The sequence below is a fragment of the Lutzomyia longipalpis genome, chromosome 4 (assembly GCF_024334085.1).
Source record: "Lutzomyia longipalpis isolate SR_M1_2022 chromosome 4, ASM2433408v1".
In the NCBI taxonomy this organism is placed as follows: domain Eukaryota; kingdom Metazoa; phylum Arthropoda; class Insecta; order Diptera; family Psychodidae; genus Lutzomyia; species Lutzomyia longipalpis.
In genome coordinates, this window is record NC_074710.1 from 20,099,339 (window position 1) to 20,122,399 (window position 23,061).

Genomic DNA, 23,061 nt, shown 5'->3' on the forward strand with positions numbered 1-23,061 from the left:
ATGATCTTTCCTCAGCATAAGGTAGGCGCGCGTAATTATGGAGATAATTAGAAATTCTTTCATGTTCTTTGCTTTACATTTATTAGCAAAGTTAATTACAGAGAAGAATGATTCTTCTTCCATAGAGTGGGGTAACAATAGACAATATTCTTGCGTTTAGGTGAAAAATTCTTCATTCAACGCTTCGCATGTAGCTTCTACAATTTATCTGTTGCGGTATCCAAATGAATTATTATTATGCGATAACACTGCGCGCGAGATGTTTAATTTTTCCATCTTCTCAGTCAGCTGCAACACAAACATTGTGAAATGTTATTTGTGTGCAAAATGTTTAATTTTCTCATATTTTATGGCAGCCAAGGCGACATTTTTAGTCGTTTTTTTTCTACCTATTCTCCTTCACCCATTAGAATCGCCCACACAGTGATCTCTTCAAATTCAAACTCCAGTCTTTCGAGAGATTATTCAATGGAGGGAATTTTCTTAATCACATTTCTCTCAAATTCCTCATTCAAAGAATTTTTTCGAGTAATTTTTCCCCTCTCTCACTCTCATTAAGACGAGGGTTTCTCCACAAAAGATAAGGTTGTGGTGCATTAAATATTGAGATTACACTGCTATATGGAATTTCCTTAACAGCAGCAACAACAACAACTCAAAAATTAACTCTGAGTGCGTATTGCAGTGTGTGGAAGTAAATTTAGATGCCGACATTTCTCTTTGAGATCGTCACATAAGCATGAGATTTGTCGTAGCTGCGCAGAATGTCGTTTATTTATTTTACTGGATAAGTCGAGGAAATAAATTTAGCAAAGGGGTTTACTAATTTACAAATTAATGCTCGGATTTGTTAATCCAAAACTGCAAACAATGAGTTCACATTTGTGTTTCTCTCTCTTTCGATGCATGCAACATTCGCGCTGATGTTTCATCGTCTTGAAGTTTTTTAATGTACAAAAATTTAGAATATTTTATTAGCTCACAGTGTGCTAAGTTTTGCTCAAAATGAAAACAAAGACTATTCCTAACACTATGAACCCCTTGTTAAAATTTCCTTCCTCTACTTTAACATTTTGATCACTTTGGATTTATATTTTTGTGTCTGATTCTAATTCTGGTGCTCCACCACGAAGTGGATTCACTCTCCTCAAGAGTTTTCCCAAAAAAAAAAAAAGAAAGCACATGCATGCCGCGGGAAGTAGGTGGAAAATCCACGACGTTTGGAGGAAAAATATTATTACAAGAAAAATGGTGCAACAAAATAAAGGAGAAGAGTTTGTGTGGTGTACCCACCACCAAATCAATCAGTACCAATTTGACAAACTAAAGCGGAAATTGTGGTACTTAGAATTTACTTAAGGAGCATTCTTTTTCACTCATTCCTCCATGGACAAATATAGTTTTTTTTTCGGTTGGAAAATTTTTTCTCACTTTGACATGTTTTTCATCGACTTTCACGTTCATTTCCGCAGATGGAAACACATGTTTTCATGGAATTGTTCTCTTTCTTTTTTTTTTGTTACAACAAGTGAGAGGGAAAAGATCGTCTTTCGCTCTTTTTTTGGCTCACACAAGACAAAATGGTCTGGTGGGACCTTTTTGGGCCAACAGTTGTGTGTGGAGTGAGAGAAATTGAGCATCAAGTGCTTAATTGCAATTGAAGATCATTGAGGGAATTGTAAACTATAAATACATTTCAATTGACTTCTTTCACTTTTGTAGGCTGCACTCGGGAATATATATTTTTTAAAAGGTTTTTATAGGATGGCTCTTTGAGTAATTACGTTTAAATTGTTTAAGAATCATACTAATTTCTTAATTAATTTACAAGCAGTGTCTGATAGAAACTGTTTTAAAGAAGTTTCTTTTGATGAAACTCACCGATGAAACATCAGCGCGAATGTTTCATGTCTTTTAAGGTGCATTACGTAATTATTTGTATTTTTTTCCTTTTGTTTCACTCCTTCTTAAAATGAAACATTAATCGTTTGAAAAAGAAACGTCAAACATAAGAAAAAACCTTCAAATTTTAATAAAGAAACACCAAACGTTAGAAGATAAATCGTGTACGATAAACGGGATATGTCAAGTATTTGAACGTTAGATAAGAAATGTCAAACATTGAAGAAACGTCAAACGTTCGAATCAAGTGTTTGAAAACAAGCGTTAACTTTCAAAAGGGGCATGTACAACGTTAAGAAAATGTTTGAGAAACGTTAGAATTAATGCTTTATTTTGAACGTTTCCTTAATTAAATATTTTATTCCAAGAAAAATCCATTGAGTGAGTTTTTGGTTTTGTTTCTGGACGCTCTGGTTAACTAATTGCTTATTCACGCAAAAAATGCGAGTTGCTTTACTCACACGAAGGACGAAATATTTTTCTGTGTGTACTGTTTCGTTTTTGGTAATTTTTACCTTTTTACCATTTTACCACACATCTCAAGTTGATTTTTTTTTAGTAATAATAACCCACAAATCTCACAAAAAATCTTTCTTATCGTGGAATTATTGCAAAAAATTATCATTTTTCATAAATCTCTGCAAAATCTGATTTGCACTTTTAGAATAATTGAAATTACTTCATTAAATCGATAAGATAATACGCACTGCGCGATACTTTATCGCGCCATGAGTGGCAATAATGGTGTCTAAATATTGACCATTTGGCTAAATGGGCGGGATATGATCATTAAAAGGAATTTGCAGAAAAAAAAACCTTCTCCAGCTGCGAGAAAAAAAACGCAATAAATCAAAAATGGGCAAGAAAAAATGGAAAAGAATGGCTGGACTTTAATGGCGCGTCGATGGATTTAATAGCAAAAACAAACATTTTGGTGGGATGTTGAAAGAAAATCAAATTATCAATTTTTGGGGCGCCATCGCCATAAATCACCATCATTCACTCCATGCCTTTGCTCTTATGTGGAGTCCTTGGAGATAAAAAAAAAAATCACAGAGTATAAAAAAAAATTCACCTGAAAGTGAAGAAGACACACGCAGGTATGGAAAAAGAAAATCAAGTTGAGGTACATTCATATTGTGAAGTGGATTGAGAGAAAATGTTTTTTTTTTCTTCCACAAATTGAGGTGCGCGCTATTTAATGAAAACAACTCGTCTTATCAGTTGTGGCTGTTATCGCACATTTTTGAGTATTTTTTCACTCAAGAGTTTCGGGGTGAATAATATAAAAGTTATATCGCACATTTATCGCAAACAATTTCGAGTATCTATCTCTCTCTGTATACATAAATATGGTTTTTCCCTGAGAGTCCGTGAGAAGAGCGATAATGTTATGAATGAAAAATTTTCCCGATGACTCTCTCAAAAAGATTGTCTTTCTCGTGGTGGATAAGTGAACAATTTAATACTCTTGCAAATCCCGCACATAAATATCACTTTTCTCCTCTTCTTCACCATCTCTTATTCTCATAGTCAGCAACACGAGAATTAATGTCAATTAATTAGGAGAAATCGTGCGAAAAATCTTCTTGATACGCAGGACGGCACAATAATGACAAAAAAGTGAAAATTTTATTTTAATCACAAATTTATATTGACTGTGAAAGGATGAAAAGAAATGCATTGAGTCCTCGCATGAAGAATTTTGTATTTAGAGGGTGTCACAGTATGCAGAAATAATTTTCAAAGAATTCCTCCAAAATTGGTATAATGAAAGGAGTTTATTCATTGATATATGGAATTTTATAGATAATCAACAACAATATTTTCCAAACAGATTTCCCATGTTCCACTACATAAAAATGACGTCACAGTTGTGTTTTTCTATCCCTCTCTCAATGCATGAAACATTCGCACAAATGTTTCATTGATGTAATTTTTATGTGATGACTTGCATAAGACTCTTCAAGACTTTTTCATTAAGAAATAAAGTAATATAAAATATCAATCGACATTTTTGACTTTTCTATCTTCGCATTTTTTGGACATTTTTGGGTAAAACCTTAAACATAAAATATTATTAATGTGCCAAATAACAACAAGAAATCACCTAAAAGACAACGTGTTAATTACAATGACCTCGTCAAATCGATAGATGAATTTGATTTACCTATTTGACTCAATTCCTTCCATCTGCGCGTATACAAAACGTGCCCAACTGTGGGTGTTGCTTTGTGGAGGCCAAAACACTTCATTCAACTTCTTTCGCTTCTTTTTTGCCATTCAACAAGCGCCGCGATTATCGATCATTTTGCATTTAATACAAAAATCTAAAGCAAATAATATTTACTCAAACTGTTGGGTTATTTTTGCAACAGCCGGGAAAAAATAAACAAAGTGGAATGAAATAAAATCGCATTTGATTGAGGAAGTAATTGAGGCTGACTATTTGAACCATTTAGTTTTTATCAATTGTAAAAGAATAAGAAGAAAAAAAAATGATATGCGACATCTATTTGAGATGGAATTTATTTGCCTGGGCGGTTTCATCCCACTTCTTCCCATAAGTTTTATTTTATTTTTTGACTTCATTCGCTTTGGTGTGTTTGTTTCTTTTCTTCGCGAAAATTTACTCTGAAAGATCCACTCAAGCATGATCACACAACTGTATGCTCGATTCATCGTCTTATGTACGCGATGGTGGCATCAAAAAAGCAAATTTGATCATCTTCGGTGCTTGTTTCGCTTTATTGTGTCTCTATGCAAATTAATATTGTCAGGTTTAGTAACAAGTTTTTGTGGTTTATTATTTATTTGTTATTGGAAAAAGTTCTTAACGAGTTTTTGTTTGAAAATCATTTGAAATCTTAATTTTGAATTTTTATTTTTAAATTGTAATCATCGATATTCAAAAATTTACCGTATTATAAGAAAGATTTAAATCACCTTCCCAACAATAGTTTATTTATCAAAATTGATGTACAACAACCGTCGATATGCAAGGATTTTAAGTAAGAATTTGTGAAATATTGAAAGAAAAAGTACTTTCGCGCTAAAATGGATGTCAAGAAAGAAAGGAATAACTTATTTTCAAAAATTTACCAGGGGCTGTATTCTCTAAGAGCGAAAAACTCTCGTGATAAACTCCCGGAGGCTTTTTGCAGTGAAAAGTGAGGAAAACTGGGAGAACTTCATGTGAGCATCATTTTTCTAAGAAAAATAATGCATCTGTGATAAACTCCCGTGAGATTTTCCAGCTTTTCACGTTTCTTTTAAAGCGTTAAAGCCTTCAGGAGTTTATCACGGGAGATTTTCACTCTTAGAGAATTCATGCCCAGGAAGTTTTTATTTTATTTTTTATACTTTAGTAATTTTTGATTTTTGAATTTTGATCCGTAAAACTTGTTTTTTTTTTTAAACTTTATTTTGACACTACCTGTCATAAACTTACGGGCTAGCAGAAATTGAGGCATTTAAAGTACATAAACCGATTGTGAAAAAAAAGAACTAATTTTGGAAAGATGGAACGGGTAGAACTCTCTGCTTTTCAGAACTGACAGTCAATGGGAGCAATTCACTAGCCTGGTAGACTTAAGATTCGTTAAGACAGTAAGGACTTAAGATTTCTTTAGATTATTAAAGTTTCCTTAATACTCTTTGAGTTTTCATTAGAATGTCTTAAGTTTTATTAATATTCCTTAAGAAAAAATTAAGATTTCTCTGAAAAAATTAGGATTCTTAATTTTTCTTAAGCGAAACTCAAGATTTTAAGAAAGTAAATCGAGCAAAATGCATATTTTTTTTGATGATTTTTACAAAGGATGTCATGCACAATACAAGGGCGAAGTACCTAATTGAAGGAAACGCAGAAAACAATTTTAACCCACCCAGTCTTGTAGGGAATCAAAAAAGGATAAAGAATCGCCAAAAATATTCACCATTTTCCACTGGGGTCACAACGAAAAAAGGCAATAAAGTTTTGTAAAAATTCAAAAAAATTGACCGCCATTCGCCATTTTGTCCCTTTCAATGCATGAAGCATATGTTTCAATGCTTCGTCAATGAGCTTGTCGATGACAATTTGACATTTCATTTATTTTTTATTTTGGGAGAAAATAAAAAAAGCGTATTTTTTAGTTTAATTATCGTGGTAAATGTGTTTTACGTGTTGTTCGATAGTGATTTTTAATGTCTGAATACCTGAAGGATGAATTCCCGCACAGTTTGTGACCGTCTCAGCGAGCACATCATTGGTCGTGGAAAAGGTCTTGGGAAAGGTGGTGCCAATAAATATCGTAAGATTTTGCGTGACATCATCCAGGGTATCACAAAACCAGCAATCCATCGTTTTGTCCGTCGTGGTGGTGTGAAACGCAAAGGATTCCAGCGCAGAGGATCTCTCAATTCGTGAAAAAGCCATCTTCAAGACGATCCACGACCAATGTTTTTGGATTGCTTTGCTTTGTAACGAGAGATGTGCTCGCTGAGACGGTCACAATCTGTGCGGGAATTCATCCTTCAGGTTTTCAGATATAAAAATCACTCTTGAACAACACGTAAAACACATTTACCACGATAATTAAACTAAAAAATATGCAATTTTTTTTATTTTCTCCCAAAAAAAATGAATGAAATGTCAAACTCCCATCGACAAGCTCATGACGAAGCATTGAAACTTATGCTTCATGCATTGAAATGAACAAAATGGCGAATGGCGGTCAATTTTTTTGAATTTTTACAAAACTTTATTGCCTTTTTTCGTTGTGACCCCAGTGGAAAATGGTGAATATTTTTGGCGATTCTTTATCCTTTTTTGATTCCCTACAAGACTGGGTGGGTTAAAATTGTTTTCTGCGTTTCCTTCAATTAGGTATTTCGCCCTTGTATTGTGCATGACATCCTTTCAGCGACCGAAGACGAACAGAAAAAATCATCGACTTAAAAATTATCGAAAATCATTTACTTAAGAAATCTTAAGTTTCATTTAAGAAAAACTCAAAAATATTAAATATTCTTTCGGTAATCTTATGCTTTATCTTAAGGAATCTTAATGAATATCAAGTAAACCTTAGTCTTTCTTAAGTAATCTTAACGTCTGAGTAGAAAATTTCACCCGATTTTTAAAAATCGTTAAAAGCCAGTAAAATTATTTACTAAACTCACAAACACTTGTGAATTCCCCCATCCTGAATGTATATTCAACGTATTTTAGGGGACTTTTTTGCGAAGGTTGATCTTTTGGGGCGGTCTGTAGACGTCAGAGAATAATTTCATACATATTTCATACTATTTATTGTTATTTTTCCTTTCAGCGATCTTGCTTTGAATCTCTCGATCTTTTTATGCAAATCACCAGGAATTCTTTTTTGCTTCTTCTTCTTTTTCAAATCGTTTGTTCCAATCAAAAAGACATTCATTTGCAAAAATTAATAAAAAAAATCGCATGAAGTGAAAAGAATGTTGGAATAATTATTTATTTAACGTCTAAATGGTAATTAAGGTGAAGAAATTAAAAGGAAAATTAAATGGCTTGATCACTCATTTTACAAATTTATTTAATGAGTAGGAAAAATAGAGGAATAAAATCAACTTTACAAGCATGGTGATTAATTGGAATTTTCTTTGCATTTTTTATTATTTAATCAGAGAGGGAGAGAGAGTGAAAAAAGAAGTTAAACTAATTTAATTTCTCCCTCGTGCACGGCCTAACCCTCGTTTTTGGTGAACTAAAAAATAAACTAAATTTCATCATTTTGTGAAATTTCCATTTTAAATGAATTATTTATTACATTAGAAATTGTCTTTCTCGTGCGCACCTTTTCAGTTCTCTTGAGGTGCTCAAAAATATGACGTTTTTCTTTAAACACCTACAGGGAGGTTTTGTGTGCCGCAAAAATTGTGCAAGATCACGAAAGTTGAATACATTGAGGAAAATTTGTTTTTTTTTTTTACTTCTTCTTCAATAAAATATATAATAAATTCCTCTCCGCCTCCGAAAATACTTCGTTAAAATTTGCATACATGTGGAGTGGATGCCAATTACAAAATTCAAAGCACTTTTATTGAATTACTTAGGAGCTTTTTAAGAGATATAGGACGGATAGGAGCCACTTGACTTTGATTGAAGGCAGCTTTACTGGAAAATTCTTTGGCGATCTTTAACCTCGCTGGCTTTAAAGAGGATACTGACGGTTGTTTTTTATTTCTTTCATTCAAACCAAAAGGTCAGTTGCATTTAATTAACGATCGCGAGTGATTATGGCTAATTTTTGAACGATCTCACAAGCAAGATGATCGTACACCGTGTTATGGTGGAAATTTAATATCTCCGCGCGTCTCTCATGGCAAATTTTTAAGCGAAAACATCTGAGATCTCACTTTTTTTTTTCCTCCACAGCATCTCTACAATTTTTATCTCAATCTCCGGTTTATTTATCCACCATGAGAGAGAGAAAAAAATGTTGCTTGACGAAATGAAATAAAAAAATCATGGCTCTGGAGAATAATCTTCAAGGTCTTTCCTCACACGTCTACGCGATATATTGTTGTGGTGTGCCCGTTGGCGTGAATTAGAATTTAATCACCTATATTTGTTGAGTATAGAAAGACACCACATAGCACAAGAAATTACAATATTGGTATTTGAGGTGTTTTGCCATCTCACTCTTCGCCATCCATCCCGTGGCGATCTTACATAATGATCCCAAAGACAAAAACACACCAACTTTACCTTTTTTTTCTTCTTCTCCAAAGTGTTTGATCTTTTTTTTATTGGTATTCTCTGCATGTGTGTTAAAACAATAATAAAAATATTTCTAACATTCGCGCCATCACCCACGAAAAAAAACTAACACGAAAAATAGGTAGGGGGAAGTCCAGCTAAATAAGAAGAAAAAAAATGTCTGTGGCACTTTGCGGGCGTATCAGATGAATTGAGAAATTTCTTGGATGACTTAACACTTGAATTTCTCGCATACAACAGACAGACACGTGCTAGAAATAATGTAACGATATTTTGGAGAAAAAAATGTTCTTGGAAAAGTTTGTAGGGGAGTATGAGAAAATTCGAATCTCTAACGAATTTGGACCTCTAGACTATTTCAGTGAACGATAAAGTTTTCAAGGAAATCAAAAGAAAAATTAAAGAAAAGGCAAAGTAAACAAAATCAAGGAAATCTCTTTAAAGGAAACGAGACATAATAGTATTCAGTTGACTTCCGGCCCAATAAATTGAAAAGAAAAGAAAGAAGAAGAAGAAGAATGGGAAAAAGAAAGATAAGAAAATTTACAAACGTCTGATATTTTGAGTTGATATTAAAGAGCATATTTTTTTTTAAATGTTTGAGGTTCATTTTTGCTGAATTTGACGTTTCTTTTTTTACTTTTGATGCTTTTCTACATTTTGATGTTCGTTTAAATGTCTAACGCTTCTTTACTAGTTTGATGTTTCTTTACTAACTTTGTGGTTTCTTTTCTAACATTTGACGTTTCTTTTCTGACATTTAACGTTTCACATCATGTTTCATTTGTAAAACATTTAATATTCGTCTCAACGTCTGATGTTTTTTTTTTCTAATATTTGACGTTTCTTTTCTGACATTTAACGATTCTTTTCTAACGTTTCACCTCATGTTTCATTGTAATATCTGATATTTGTTTCAACGTCTGATGCTTCTTTTCTAACCTTTCACTTTTCTTTTTTGATATTTAGCGTTCGTTTCAACGTCTAATGCTTCTTTACTGACATTTCTTTTCCTATTTTAACATTTCATTAGTTTTTGCTGTTATAAAATCTAAATTAAAAACAATGATGCATCATTTTTGGCACATGCCTGTATTTTCTTAAGAGTGCACCATTCGCTTCTCTTCAAACCCTAATGGCTAATTTATTCATGCGCATTTTTTGGCCAAAAGAAAGCCCCTCAGAGTGAATGAAAAAAAAATGCCGATCATGTGCCACTGACACGTTTTACACCTCTAGCTAAGATCACAGAGCATTACTTTACCCTAATCAGCAAAAAAATTGTATTTTTCTCGGCTTTGGGTCAAGGCTTTTTTCTCTTCTACTAAATAAACGTGAAGAGGTGTCTCCAAAATAAGAAAATTCATGCTCCATCACGCTTCATTTAATAAAGATCGCTTTTTTTCGGTTTTAGTGTTTGTATGTGTGGCTTTACATCACGAACAATCGTGCCCAAATGAGATCAAAATTATTGTTTGTTTCTTTTTTTCAGTAATAATATAAATGGCGAATTTTTGAATAATTTGCAAAAAAAATTATTTGAAAAATACAAAAAATGACGTCACCATTAGATTTTTTCCTCTTTCAGTGTATGAAACATCCGCGCAAATGTTTCATCAGTGAATTTTATCCAAGTGTTCTGATGCTTCATTCATTAAAAGGGATAAAAATGCAAAAGTAACGTCATTGATTGCATTTTTGGCTATATGTCATTGAATGAAATTTTTTAGGCGGTCTGAATTGGGCGACGTTTCCCTAAATTAAAGGATTTTCAAGAAGTTAAATAATTTGTCTTGATTTTGGTCTTCTTCTTCAGCTTTTTCCAATAATTTCTGAAGTTCTATTGATAGAATAATTGTCTATCCCTTCGCAATCTCTTTATAAAGTAATTTATTTCATTACAATGATCATTGAATAATATTTTAAACACTCCACATTTGCCCCATTCTCCAAATGCTCTCTAAATTATTTTCACTTTCAAGTGATCTTACATAAAATTCATGCTTGAGCTTTGCAACTTGTTGATGAGAGTGGTGTTGAAGAATTTCACAAATTTTGCCATTTTGTGGAATATTCTGCAATTTTTTGAATTTTTTCTTTCACATTACATATTTTTTTTGCTTTCATTTTCTTATGCAAATATGCGCTCAATGTGTGCCTTTGGTACGATCTCAATTGCCATAATTATACTTTCTTATTTGAATTTATTTTTATATCTCTTTCAATTGTTTCTCTTATCATTCCGTGATAGGCGACAAAGTAATAAAAAAAGAAGAATTTTATTATATTGTTCCTCTGGCGGGTGAATTTGCTTTTTTTCTCGCCCCTCGAAATGATTGAGAGTTTATTTGTTATTCAGTGAATGTTCTCTCATGGGCTGAATGACGCTAGAAATCCAAATTAGTCAGTTCGAAGCCACCATCAAGGTTTTCTGGAGAACTTTTTTTTTCTGCGAGTAGATTTCATTGGAAAGATCTTTCCGTCTCATTGTTTGGTTGTATAGAAAGTGAATGTAATGGCTGTTTTTTACGAGAGGAAGTTGTTCACTTTATTTGTGAATTTTAGGGATAGAGGAAGACTGTAACGTGCAACAATTGGTGTCAGGTGTGGGATTTGCATATTATGTACTTTGAGAAAATTTAAAACTCTTAAAAAATATAAATGAAAAATTAATTAAGGAAGATTAAAATACTTTAAATTTATTTGTCTAAAACTCTGTAATTATCTTTTTTAAATTATTAAAAGTATTGATCGTCTCTTTGACTCCAGCACGTGCGACGAAAGGAGTTTATGCATTGATATATGAAAAATTTCCTCATTCGTGGAACATTTGGGACACATTTAATCTTGTTATTAGGATAAGAAAACTTCCCATTTACCTTAAAATTACATCGAAAGAATTCGGAAAAATGTTGTCAAAAAATCCAAAAATTACGTCACAATTTTACATTTTTATTCGTTAAATCTTTCAAAACATTTTTCTACAACAGAAACACTTCGTTGCTTTCAGTAATGCGATCTGGGAAGAGTTTTTTGAGATTCTGACTTTTTACTGTGAAATCAGCTGGGAAAGGCCGGAAAACTTGCCGAAAATGCATAAAATTGCGCCGCCATGTTGTTTTTTTTTGTTTTTGTAAATCTTTCAATACATTTTTGTCAACTTTTGTTGCCGTAAAATTAATGCGATCGTTGAAGAGTTTCTCGAGACTGTTCTGCTCAAAGACAGATTTTTCACTCCTGCAAGTTGAGGTTAGGTATCAAAAATCTCCTTGAGCAGTTAGTGGATTCCGAAACTTGAAGAAAATCTCGAGAAATTCTTCAACGATCATATTATTTTAAGGCAACAAAAGTGTATTTGTTGTGGCGAGAATGTCTTGAAATATTTAGGACTAAAAAAACAAAATGGCGGCGCAACTTTTTGGTAAATCTTTGCCGGTTATTCTTAAAGATGATTTCAGAGTGAAAAAATGAGAAATTTCCTTGCTAATATCTAATTCTTTTTCATCCTCTACAAGCAAAACAGTGTCCCAATTGCTCCTCAATTCATGAATTTTGTCATATTGCAATGCATAAACTCCTTTTCTTGACAAATGGTGCCAGCTGTGGGTTCATATATCAAAGCGCGCCATCTGTATGTAAATACATTTGATTTTCTTACATTATCTTCACAACACAATCGTGATCTATTAGCATGACTTTGATGTAATTTAACGTTAAAAGAAAAACAACGTAATGGTGTTGGGAAATGCAAGAAAAACTTGCAATTTTTTCTCAAGATCGCCTCATTGGAAAATACTTTAGGCGATATTCGTGTGTGTTTGTGTGTGCCTATGCGACAAAATGTATTTCAATTGAACATACTTTATGGATTTGTTTCAAGGGCACATTAAAGTGAATTTTTCTCCATTAAACTTTTTATTCTTTTGCATCTTTTAAGTTGAAAATTTATCCACAAAAAACTTCACAAATGGACCAAAAAATGATCTTTTCTATATATTTTGGGGATGTTTTCTCAAATTTTACTTACACATTGCACTTTCATACAGCATTGTATCCATTTTTGTGCTGTTTTAACTTTTTTTTCTTGGGTGTGGAAATTTATTGAGAGAGGAAAACTTTAAACTGTGAGGTCACACTGGAATTTTCGCGCACAACACTCTTGCACACAGAATTGTTAAAAGGAGGTGAAAAGAATGATTAGGTCATCCTCTATTTTCTGTCGCAGCAGTTTCTTTCTTTTTTCATCTATTTGTCTCCAAACGATGGAAAATTAATGTGGCTTTTCCCAAAAAAAGAAAAACGTTCTCTCTATCGCACCGTATTTCCCAACAAATAGGGCTTGTTTGGAGGTACGAAAAAATCGATTTAACACAGCCCACACACCGAAAAAAGAAACCGTTGTCGCGTGCAAATGGAATTGATTAAACAAACCGCCACGGAAATTTTTTTTTGCGCAAAAGAAAATTCCCCCCGCGCGAAGGGAAATCTTCTGAGGATTGAACTTTCCACGCCGCCAATGTCACGCGAATAGGGCATGCAGGGAGATAGTTGAAGAGAATTTTTTTCTATGTGCCTCTTTGCCCACTAAAATGTTGTTGAATCCCAAAATAAAGCACGAACGCGTGTCTGCTCAATTTACCTGCCCGCACAGCACTGGGGAACCGATAAAGCACTCAACGAGTCGCTACCTGGCAATTTTTCCTCCAACACACACGCATACCAGCCAAGTCTGGTGCATCTGTTGCCCCCTTATCGTAGCTATAGCGATGAAAATTTTGTTGGAAAAACATGTTGTACCTTTTAGTGGTTTTTCCTCCTTAAAATGCACCCCGAAATGCCCGCAAGAATCAGGAGTTTTTGCCAGAAATTGAAAAATGTTACAAAATGGCTCTTTGTGGATGTTTTAGGTGAAGTTTGTGGGTGATCTCGTGCTGGAAAACGTGTGGGATGGAATATCCAACAAAGTGGGGTCATTTTGGCGCCACAATTTCAACTTTAAAACAGACTGAGCAACATTGGGACGGTAAAACAGAGTGAGATCATTATGCAATTTTCTTGTAGTCCCGGATAAAGACCGGGTGGAAAGCAATGTGATTGCTGCTGTATGCTCGTTTGGGGAAGAAAACTATGTAAAAGTGATTTGGATACAATCCTTTAGTTTTCCAAAGGCTGTAAAATTAACGAACAGAGCCCTTAATCTTTCATAAAAATCTATGATAAAGAGTTTTGAAAGTTTCACATTTTATAGGGGAAAGCGGGGCAAGAAAAGTCACTTAAGAGTTTTAAAAATGCCCAAAATATCTTATTTCTTAGCTAAATAGCACAAAATTATCTGAGAAAGAGTTGTAAAGCATAAAATGTTCTAAAGAATGAGTTATAGCTTATAGTATAGTTATAGTTAGTTATAGTTATATTGACTCAATATAGAGCAAACTTTTTTTTTTACAAAGAAAGGGAAATTTATTTGAATTTCTTCTTACAATTAATCATTCTTTGATCCACGATGGCTCCATTGTGGCTTACGCTTCTCCACAAAACTCCTAACACCCTCCTGACCATCTGGTTCAGCTAAATTCTGCACCATGACCTCACCAGCTGCCTCAAAGGCCATCTTTGTACCCATTTCAATTTGCTGATAGAAGAATTTCTTTCCAATTGCAATAACTGGGCGACTTTTGGAACAAATTGCCGTACAAACTTTCTCCACGGCACCATCAAGCTCCTCAGGAGGTACAACGGAGCTAACAAGGCCACAATTTAGAGCTTCTTCAGCATCAACCGGGAGTCCCGTGAAGAGCATCTGTGCTGCTTTCATGCGTGAAACTTTTCTTGCAACAGCCACACCGGGAGTTGAGCAAAACACCCCAAAATTGGCACTAAAAATCCAAGAAGAAATTGCAAGAAAATCTTTTTTAGAAGATTTGGAGAGAAAGAGATTTCACACTGCTTCAATACCCAGGTGTGGAGAAGGAACTTCGGGAGGAACATACAACCATATCACAATTGGCAATCAATTGGCATCCAGCAGCTGCTGCTAGTCCATCGACTTTCCCAATTACAGGTACAGGTGCCTCAATCATGGCCAGCATTAGGCGATTAGCTAATCTGAAAACTTCTCTGTGGACATCCTGACTCTTATCTGGTGCCTAAAAGTGCAACAAAAAAATCTCCTAAACTTTCCCCCTAAAGAATTTTCCTTCAATACCTCCTCACCAATTCTTTGAGATTGTGACCAGCAGAGAAGACGGGACTCTCAACGGATGACAAGACAATTACCCTTAAGGACTTATCCTCGAGATTGTGCGTTAAATCACCCAAAATATCCTGCATCATTTCCAATGAGAGGGCATTTCTGAGAAAAAGGAATCAGATGAAGAATGAAGAAAACTTCCTCCACAAGAAGGTAAACCGAGTGGCTAAAATTTTTACCTCATTTTGGGATTATTCAGGACAATATTCCTCACGCCATCCTTCTCTGTGCAAAGAGTCAGCTTCGTCCTGGCAGCTGAAGAAAATCTCCGGAAGTTTGAGGTAAAAATGCGATTCATCACAATTGAGTTTCTTGAATGGAATTATTTCTTGTAGTTTGTAAGATCAACAAGTTCAATAAACACGCACGGTTCCTTCAGGTAGTTGTGTATTGTAATTGATGGAAATCTCAGAGTAATAGTGGAATAATAATGATGAAATTTTAAATTCGAAAAATTCCATTTAAAGCTAATTAATTAAACGTGAAAAATGTTTAAAAAATATTCTTCTAAGCAAAAGCTTAACCTTTGGAATGCGGAGGCCTTGGTAGTTACGTAGAATGCGAAGGTGGGGTCGTTGAACGACCCCAAAAAGAAGGCCAATTTTCTCCCAAACTATACAACCTGGAGTTGTCGGGTTAGTGCCTATAGATTCCTTATATAGTCCTCTTGCCCCTTGCATCACAAATTCGCCACCCGGAAACACGAAGAAGAAGATATTAGGGAAAAACATTTTTCACTCATTTTTCACACTTTCTTCGTGAGAAATTTGCCACGAAGTTGACCGCAACTGCTATTTTTTTTTCACTACTTCCCCACATTCCCCTCACTTCCCGCACCATGATAAATGGCAATATTTCTCGAATATTCTTTATTGTTTTGCACATTTATATGCTTCTAATTATGTTTTATGTTGTTTATGTTACTTATTCACGATAATTCTGACACTGAGAAGGTATAGTGAGAAAGTAAACACAACCCTTCAACCCCCTTCAACCATATGATTTATGATGTGACTAACTTCATTCTGAGAAATTTTCCGCAGCATGGCCGTTACACCAATTTTTGAATTCCCTTCTTCTACATTTTCCTTCATAACTTTTCTTGTGGTGGTCAGATTGAGCTGAAATTTTTACACAACCTCCTCAGATAACCAAGGAACTTATTTCCAAAAGATGGAAACTGTATATTTTATATTTATTGAGTTATAGCACGAAATATAGCGCTGGGGTCGTTCAACGACCCCGCTCCGCATTCCAAGGGTTAAAAAACATTGGGGATGTCTGAAAAAATTATATCCTCTGTTAACCCTTGGAGGATTTTACTGGCCATTGTGGCCAATTTAATTTTTTAAATTGTTCCAAAAAATAATAAATTAAACTAATCTTGATAAATTTTACATTTGAATCAGAAAGCAAAAAAATTTAAGCCGAGATTACAAGTTTTTCGAAAGAAATCTTAAGAGAGTTATCACACCTAAGCTGGTTGACCTTGACGCCCCCGGAGAGAGAACCTCAGCTCCCACCAAAACAGCACATAAAAACTACGTCAAAGAAAATAACCACTAGAATAAACTATATTTCGTCAACATTTGATCAATCTATGGTCAATCATTGTTTGAGTTAAAATTGACTCATTCACAGTAGGTCCACACAGAGAATCAATTATTGAGCAAACATACATAAGTATTTAATCTGAGTGAGATTGGTCAATCCATAGTCAATAATTGATCAATCGATTGACTGATTTAAATGATTTATTAATCAATTATTGATCAATATTTGATGAATATAATTGACTCAATCATGATTGAGCATTTATTGACTAAATCAATTATTTATTTCGATGGTATTTGAATTAAATTTCCAAATTTTCTCCTGAAAACCAAATTAATCCATAAAAAATGAAACTAACGAATTTTCTTCAAATTCTGCTTTATTTCGTGTCTTTTCTTTGAGACACCCTATGGCTTTACACGACTCTCCAAAGAAAAAAATTACATTCTCCCCTACAACGAAGGTGACTAAAGAGGATTTTACAGTGAGAGTTTTCTTCATTTTGTTTTTTTTTTTAATGGAAAAGAGGTCAATTTATATGAAGAATATTTGAGATTTTTTTAAAACACCCTAAACTAATTTTTTCATCGTTATTTTCAAAATACAAATAATGCCTTTGTTGCGCACATTTTTTATTGTGTTCCTCCCATTTGTGGGAGGAATAAAGAGTGTGTTAATGCGGCGCAATTCCGAAATAACTAACGTTACCTGTTCAAAGTTTCATTTTTTTTATATATATAGTTTACATTCAAGTGATATATATATAATTTACTCGATTATACATTTTTTCTCTATATCTGTTATCTTTATATCTTTTTTTTCTTGGGGGGCCAAAAAAAGATTTCTCAGCAATTCACTATCGGGGGTTGAACCATTACAGGTTCTAAACTCTGAATACATTCTCATTTTTTTTAATCAGTGTGTTTGCACATAAATTATCACGCACTAGATGTATTAGATTTCGACTTAATGGACGATCCGGGGATCGAATTGTCGAGGACAAATGTTGGACTCTGTTGGGATGTGGACGCAATTGGTTGGTAGTGGTAACCTTGGCGATTGCGATTGCTAGATTTTTGGGGATTACCCAGCGTTGGGGCTTTATTGAAAGCCTGATCTGGACGTTTGGCTGCAATGAAAAAAGATGAAAAAAATGTATTTGAGAGAAATCCATGAAAACATTATTTAAAACAAAATTTGAGGTTATGATGTAAAGAATGTTTTTTTTTTGATTTTTTGGACAGAGGCAATTAAAAATCAATTGAATTTGAGTAAACTATCATGTGCTCTTAAAAGATCTTTCAAATGAATCCAAAATTACTTAAATCGGTTCGATAGAACCGGAAATAGGAGCAATTGAAATCTCCAATTGAAACTTTTTCTTTGTTTTATCATCTTACGATCGCAGACTTAATTTGACGTTTTTATTTTGAATTTCAAACAACTGCAGTCTAACGTACAGAAATGAGAAAAAAAATATATTTAAGAGAAATCCATGAAAACTAAATTAAAAAAAAATTAGGTTATGTTGGAAACAATGTTTTCTTGATTTTTTTTTGAACAAAGGCAATTAAAAAAAATGAATTTGAGTAAACTCTCACGTGCTCTCAAATGTTCTTTCAGATGAATCCGAAATTACTTAAATCGGTTCGATAGAACCGGAAATAGAAGCAATTGAAATCTCCAATTGAAGCTTTTTTTAGTTTTATCATTTAACTTTCGTAGACTTTTTTCTGAGCAACTTCTGTCAATTTCATTTGACATTGTCAGACGTTTTTTAGTTTGAATTTCAAACAACTGCAGTCTAACGAACAGAAAACGCTCGTTTTTTTTTCAATTCTTTCTATTGAAACTTACCGGGAATGTAAGGCTTTTGGTTGCAAATCGACGTAGTGGGCGTCGTGGCCTTTAGGAGCGAATTATTTGAATTGAGACCATCTGTGTGGGTGTGATTGGGTACTTCGGATGTGCTAAGTGGACTCAATTCGCGATCTAGCGCCTCGCTGGGATCGTCCGGCACTTGGCGATACTTGGACGGGCACTGCGTGAAGGCGGACAGAAGGAAGGCCTCCAGGGCGCACACGTATCCGATGATCTGCCCAAAAAGGGAATATAGTTTAATAAATGCTACAGAAAACGTTAAAAGGAATAAAAAGGATTTAAATACTAACGGCTGACACGAAGAGGGTGTCTTTGGTGTGACGCGGTACCCAGATGAATGCCTCAGCAAAGAGAACCATGTGTAGGAGGAGTGATGAGCCCAGGATGAAGATGAGCCCAATGCTGAGGTACACCCATGCATTGACACGAGCCCAATTGAAGGGCAGCACGAGGGCAATGTGGGAGATGTCCAGGAAGAGCATCAAGCACGTCAGGAGGAGGGAGAAGAGCGCACAGAACACCATCAGACGTAGTCGACCAATTAAGGGTAGCAGGAAGAGGCCAACTTGAACAGTTCCCGCTGAGCACTCACACGCCAGGCAAATGGCCGAGGAGACCTAAAAAAAATACAAAAAAAGGAAAATTTGAAGGAAACTCCTCATTAAAAATTTAAAAAAAAATTCACCAAAAAGGAAGAGAAAGAAAATCAAACTCACCACAAGCAGGATACGAACAATCCCTGTGGGAGTTTTGAGGTGCGTCGTGTCGCAGTGCAACTGAACACCTCCCCAGGGTACCTGCATGTTCCCCAGCCTGGCGCGGTACTGAGCGTGCGAATCCCACGAAGTCACCGTTCCAATTGGTGATTCCAATGATAAAGACAACTCTCCGGCTCTGCTGCCAGCTATTTCAAAGTCCTACAAGAGGAATCAAAATATGGGCAACATCTTATTCCACAAACTCCTCTCTCTCTCTGCACGGAAAGATTCTTCTCTAGAGAAGAAGAAATGAACTAAACTAGAATCTAAAGAGAAGCATGATGAATTTTATGAATATTTTACAATGATTTGGGAAAATAAATTATGTATTAAATTTATAAAATATTCTTTTGATTTCATTTTTAAAGAAATTCTTTTTAAGGAAAAGGCATTCTTCCAGTTCAATGGAGGAAATGTGAGGAAAATTATGATTCGATTCATGATGTGGAAAAAAAGAAGAGTCTGATTTTTTGGTTTAAGAGATAAGGATTCTTCTTCAGGTCTAAAAAAAATGTTTTTGTTAAAAATTTATGATGTCAGACGGGAAGAAAAAGGGATTATAGAAAAATAAATCCCTAAAGAAAAAGCTGAACTTTGGGGGGTCTTTTGAAATTCAAACACTCCTGGGGCTGTATTTTCTAAAAGTGAAATCCTCTCGTGATAAACTCCCGTAAGATTTTCCCGGTTTTCACGTTTCTTTTAAAGCGCAAAAGCCTTCAGGAGTTTTTCAGTTTTAGAGAATTCATACCCTGGTGACGCCTCTGCCTTAAAAATTAATTTAATTTATTCAATTCTTAAGCCAAACCTTAGTTTCTTTAGGTTAGACCTTTAAGATGTATTCACACTCAGTTCAGTTCAGCATGATCTAACCTTGAAACCTTAAAAGCCTGACTTTAAAAGAAACTTAAGTCTATAGACTATAGTCTACAAAAAAAGCTTTGCTTAAAATTCTTAGGACTGATTTTAAAAACTTAAACCTAGTTTGAAGAAAACTGTAGTCTAACTTAAAGAAGTTTGTTCTGGTTTAGAAATACTGAGATTTAACTTAAAACGATTTTCTTTTAGCTAAAAAAATCGACAATCTTCTCAGATAACCAAGGAATTATATTTCCAAAAGCTTGGTTCTATACCTCTAAGAACTAAGGCGCAATTTATCGAAAAATATAGCTCTGGGATCAGTCACCTACCCCTCATAGTAAACGAAGGGTTAAAGGTATTGAATCCCTCAAGTGTTGAAGGGAAAATATTTACAATGAAGGTGTGAATGTTTCATTTTTATTTTCTAACAAATCTTTCTTAAATGACTTTTTATGGATATTTTATTACTCGCTCTATCAAAGCTTTTGGCTGTAAAGGCGTGTATTGATAAATATCAAGGAACAAGCAAAAAATGAATAGACTCCTTTTAAAAAATGAATTGAAAAAGTTTGACCAAAAACCCGAATTTTTTACAATTGATTAAATTCCTTACGCGTTAAATATTTTATGAGAAGAAAGATTTAAATTTTCTTTTCTTTTATAAAAAATTTTTAATTTAGCCTCATATTAAGATGAGATTTAGGCCAATCCCCTGCATGTCCTACTGTTGTGAAAGGGTTAAAAAAATCCCCACGTTATTTTTTTTCACTTCACGAAATGGATGGAATGCCTTTTCCTATTTCTTTCCAATTGCCAAAATGATTTTCGAATTTTTTTGCGAAATAAAATGAAACGCTAATAGATTAAATGGCATTTATTAATAGCATTTTGTTCGAAGCGAGAGGCAATTTTGTGTGTCATTTTTTTAGGGAATTTTTTTGAGGGTGGTTTTGGGGTGGTGGGAAGGGCATCCAAAATCGATCAATGGAACGATGTGTAAATAAAGGGACTCTCTTTTTTCCCCCTTTATGCTTCCTTCTAATTAACCTAATTGCTTTAGATGGGGATGGGGGCGGGAAAACAACCCCATGGGTGGGGGTGTTGTGTTGTTGGTGGATTCCAAGAAAGAAATATGGACAAAATAATAAAAAAAGCTTTGCAGCTGACTTTCGCTTCTTAGCAGCAACACAGCACATGTTTTGTATGCAAAATGAATTAATGTTAAGGTGAGAAAGAAGTTGAAGAAAAAAATGTTTTGTGGCGAAAAAATTCCACGTGGAGGTCCTTGGGGGGTCAGGGGGTCAGTGGGAGGGCAGTGTGGGGTGGTGGTGGTATGATGTGGAAAAGTGAAAGTGCAATACTCACGTGCGGATTTTCTACACAATCGTCATCATCGTGTACCTGAATATCTTCTAGCTGACAGCAGGCCGGTTCTAAGTCTCGTATTTCTTCCAGGAGAAATTCTATCTCATCCGTCCCGTACAGATCAGAAACCGATGGCATGTACCGGGGTTGTTGCATTTCTCATGGGGGTTCCTCCAACCCCCATCACCGGGTCCAGGTTTATTTTCCACGCGCGCGCCACCCAACTGAATTTTTTTTGAATGTTGCGTTGTGATTTGTTCGCCCCTTTTTGACTCCCGCAATTCCTTGTTCTTGAGTGCGCGAGGGGGGGCACCTCCAGGGTGAGCCTCCACTGAAAATTGCCTCAAATTGCGTCCCTGCGATGTTGCGGGAGGTTTTCCTGCAAGACACACATACACACACACACACACACACGTACACCAGGGACACTCTTTTAGGCCACCACCATCCACTTCACAATTATTGCTCTACTTTGGCTTTGGCAGGAGGGTGCACTACCCCATCTAAATTGGGCCCTCTCGTATCACAATCCCTTCACACTCTCGGGACATTTTTAAAAATTTTTTTTGATAATGAAAACTTTGGGGTAGGACGAACAGCACCTTCAGCAACCCCCGTGGATGGGGTTTGAGAACACGCGAAAATCTCTTTGACAACTCCAACGGCAACAATGCAGAAAATCACTGCGGAAAACACACACGCGAAAAGCACCCTCTAAACGCCCCTATTTAACAGCAAAAAAACATCCACAGCACATCCTTTGTGCCCTCACCTGAACAAGGCCGTGTAGTCAGTTCACGGCAATTAGTCACAAATTCACTTTCTCAAGGAAAGTTTCTAAATTAAAAAAAAAAATCTCGCAAATTTTCTTCCTATAAGCACTTACAGCTGAATGCGTGAGAATTAGGCGCCATTGAGGGATATTTTGCGACCATCTTTGGGGGAAAATTCAATGGGAAATTCCATTCGGAAGGACATCGGCTGCTACCCCTCACATCAGGCACCCCAATACACACTCAACTCCTGTGCATTCAAGAGAACCCTCAATTCGCTCAATTTCATCCCTCTAACGTTCATTCCTATTGAAAAAATATTTCTTCCTTCATTTGTTCCTCTCAGGAGGGGTGAGAAGGACAAAAGGGAAGGATAGAAAAATCCCAAAAATAGCACAAGGGGAAATAAATTCAACAACAACCCCTTTTACACAGGATACAGACAGGGTGGTTGTAGAAGGAAATTTTCACAAAAGTCTCTCAGGGGAGGTTTGAGTCTGAATTGAGGAAAATTTTTGTAGCAAAGTTACGGAGTTTTGAGGGAAATTTTTCAATGGAAAATTAGGGTTTTCGCCCAAAGATTTCAACCAATTTCCTTTGATTTTTCCTTAGTTTTTTCTTCACTGAGAGAAAAAGTAATGGGAAATGTACTGGGGGTGGAAATTTATTAGAATATTGTTCTTTTATTGAGCCTAAAGATGAATATTATTGGAAATGCGTCTTGACCGCTTTTCCGATGAAATTTTTCCTAACAAATCATCACGGTCGTTAAATCAACTTTACATTGTTCTTATACCATTTAGAGGATTGTTAAAACCCTTTCGTGACTCCGTGAAACACTGAAATATTCAGTTTATTTTAGCACGAAATTTATTTCGTGATTGTTTTAAGTGTGAGAACTTTTCTCACAGGTGAAATTCTCTACTAAAAGTCTGGCTTAAGTTTCTAACAAGGTTTCTAAAGATGGATTTAAGTTTT

The 23,061-nt window shown here is 35.0% G+C and overlaps 3 protein-coding genes across 5 annotated transcripts in view; all 3 read right to left on the bottom strand.

Annotated features, from left to right (window-relative positions):
* The window catches only part of LOC129794683 (muscle M-line assembly protein unc-89), a 28,143-nt gene extending 14,844 nt beyond the window's left edge, over window positions 1-13,299 (bottom strand). For both annotated transcript variants that reach the window (XM_055835504.1, XM_055835503.1), the window contains exon 1: window positions 12,672-13,299. In XM_055835504.1, the coding sequence (XP_055691479.1) occupies window positions 12,672-12,702 (31 nt within the window). In that variant the 5' untranslated portion in view covers window positions 12,703-13,299. The remainder of the gene's footprint in view (window positions 1-12,671) is intronic.
* A 779-nt stretch (window positions 13,300-14,078) lies between these two features.
* Window positions 14,079-15,255, bottom strand: LOC129794757 (enoyl-CoA hydratase domain-containing protein 3, mitochondrial). Its single transcript, XM_055835613.1, has 4 exons — window positions 15,074-15,255; window positions 14,858-14,996; window positions 14,600-14,790; window positions 14,079-14,520 (listed from the first exon to the last, which is right to left on the bottom strand). The coding sequence occupies exons 1-4, from the start codon at window positions 15,190-15,192 to the stop codon at window positions 14,127-14,129; spliced, it is 843 nt and encodes a 280-aa protein (XP_055691588.1). The 5' UTR covers window positions 15,193-15,255; the 3' UTR covers window positions 14,079-14,126.
* A 1,554-nt stretch (window positions 15,256-16,809) lies between these two features.
* LOC129794739 (uncharacterized) lies at window positions 16,810-22,231 on the bottom strand. 2 transcript variants are annotated; one of them, XM_055835594.1, is made up of 5 exons: window positions 21,347-22,231; window positions 19,046-19,246; window positions 18,620-18,946; window positions 18,306-18,543; window positions 16,810-17,577 (listed from the first exon to the last, which is right to left on the bottom strand). In XM_055835594.1, exons 1-5 carry the CDS (start codon window positions 21,464-21,466, stop codon window positions 17,387-17,389), a joined length of 1,077 nt encoding a protein of 358 aa, XP_055691569.1. In that variant the 5' UTR covers window positions 21,467-22,231; the 3' UTR covers window positions 16,810-17,386. The 2 variants fall into 2 exon arrangements, with proteins under 2 accessions (XP_055691569.1, XP_055691568.1); XM_055835593.1 differs by having other exon boundaries at window positions 21,311-22,231.
* Between the last annotated feature and the right edge of the window lie 830 nt (window positions 22,232-23,061).

Excerpts from the sequence above, each read along its gene's own strand:
- LOC129794757 (XM_055835613.1), bottom strand. The coding sequence starts at position 15,192 with ATGAATCGCATTTTTACCTCAAACTTCCGGAGATTTTCTTCAGCTGCC. Across the intron at positions 14,791-14,857 it reads GTCACAATCTCAAAGAATTG|GCACCAGATAAGAGTCAGGA; the intron begins GTGAGGAGGTAT and ends TTGCACTTTTAG. Across the intron at positions 14,521-14,599 it reads AGTTCCTTCTCCACACCTGG|TGCCAATTTTGGGGTGTTTT; the intron begins GTATTGAAGCAG and ends TTGGATTTTTAG.
- LOC129794739 (XM_055835593.1), bottom strand. The coding sequence starts at position 21,466 with ATGCAACAACCCCGGTACATGCCATCGGTTTCTGATCTGTACGGGACG. Across the intron at positions 19,247-21,310 it reads ATTGTGTAGAAAATCCGCAC|GACTTTGAAATAGCTGGCAG; the intron begins GTGAGTATTGCA and ends TTCCTCTTGTAG. Across the intron at positions 17,578-18,305 it reads CCAAAAGCCTTACATTCCCG|CCAAACGTCCAGATCAGGCT; the intron begins GTAAGTTTCAAT and ends TTTTCATTGCAG.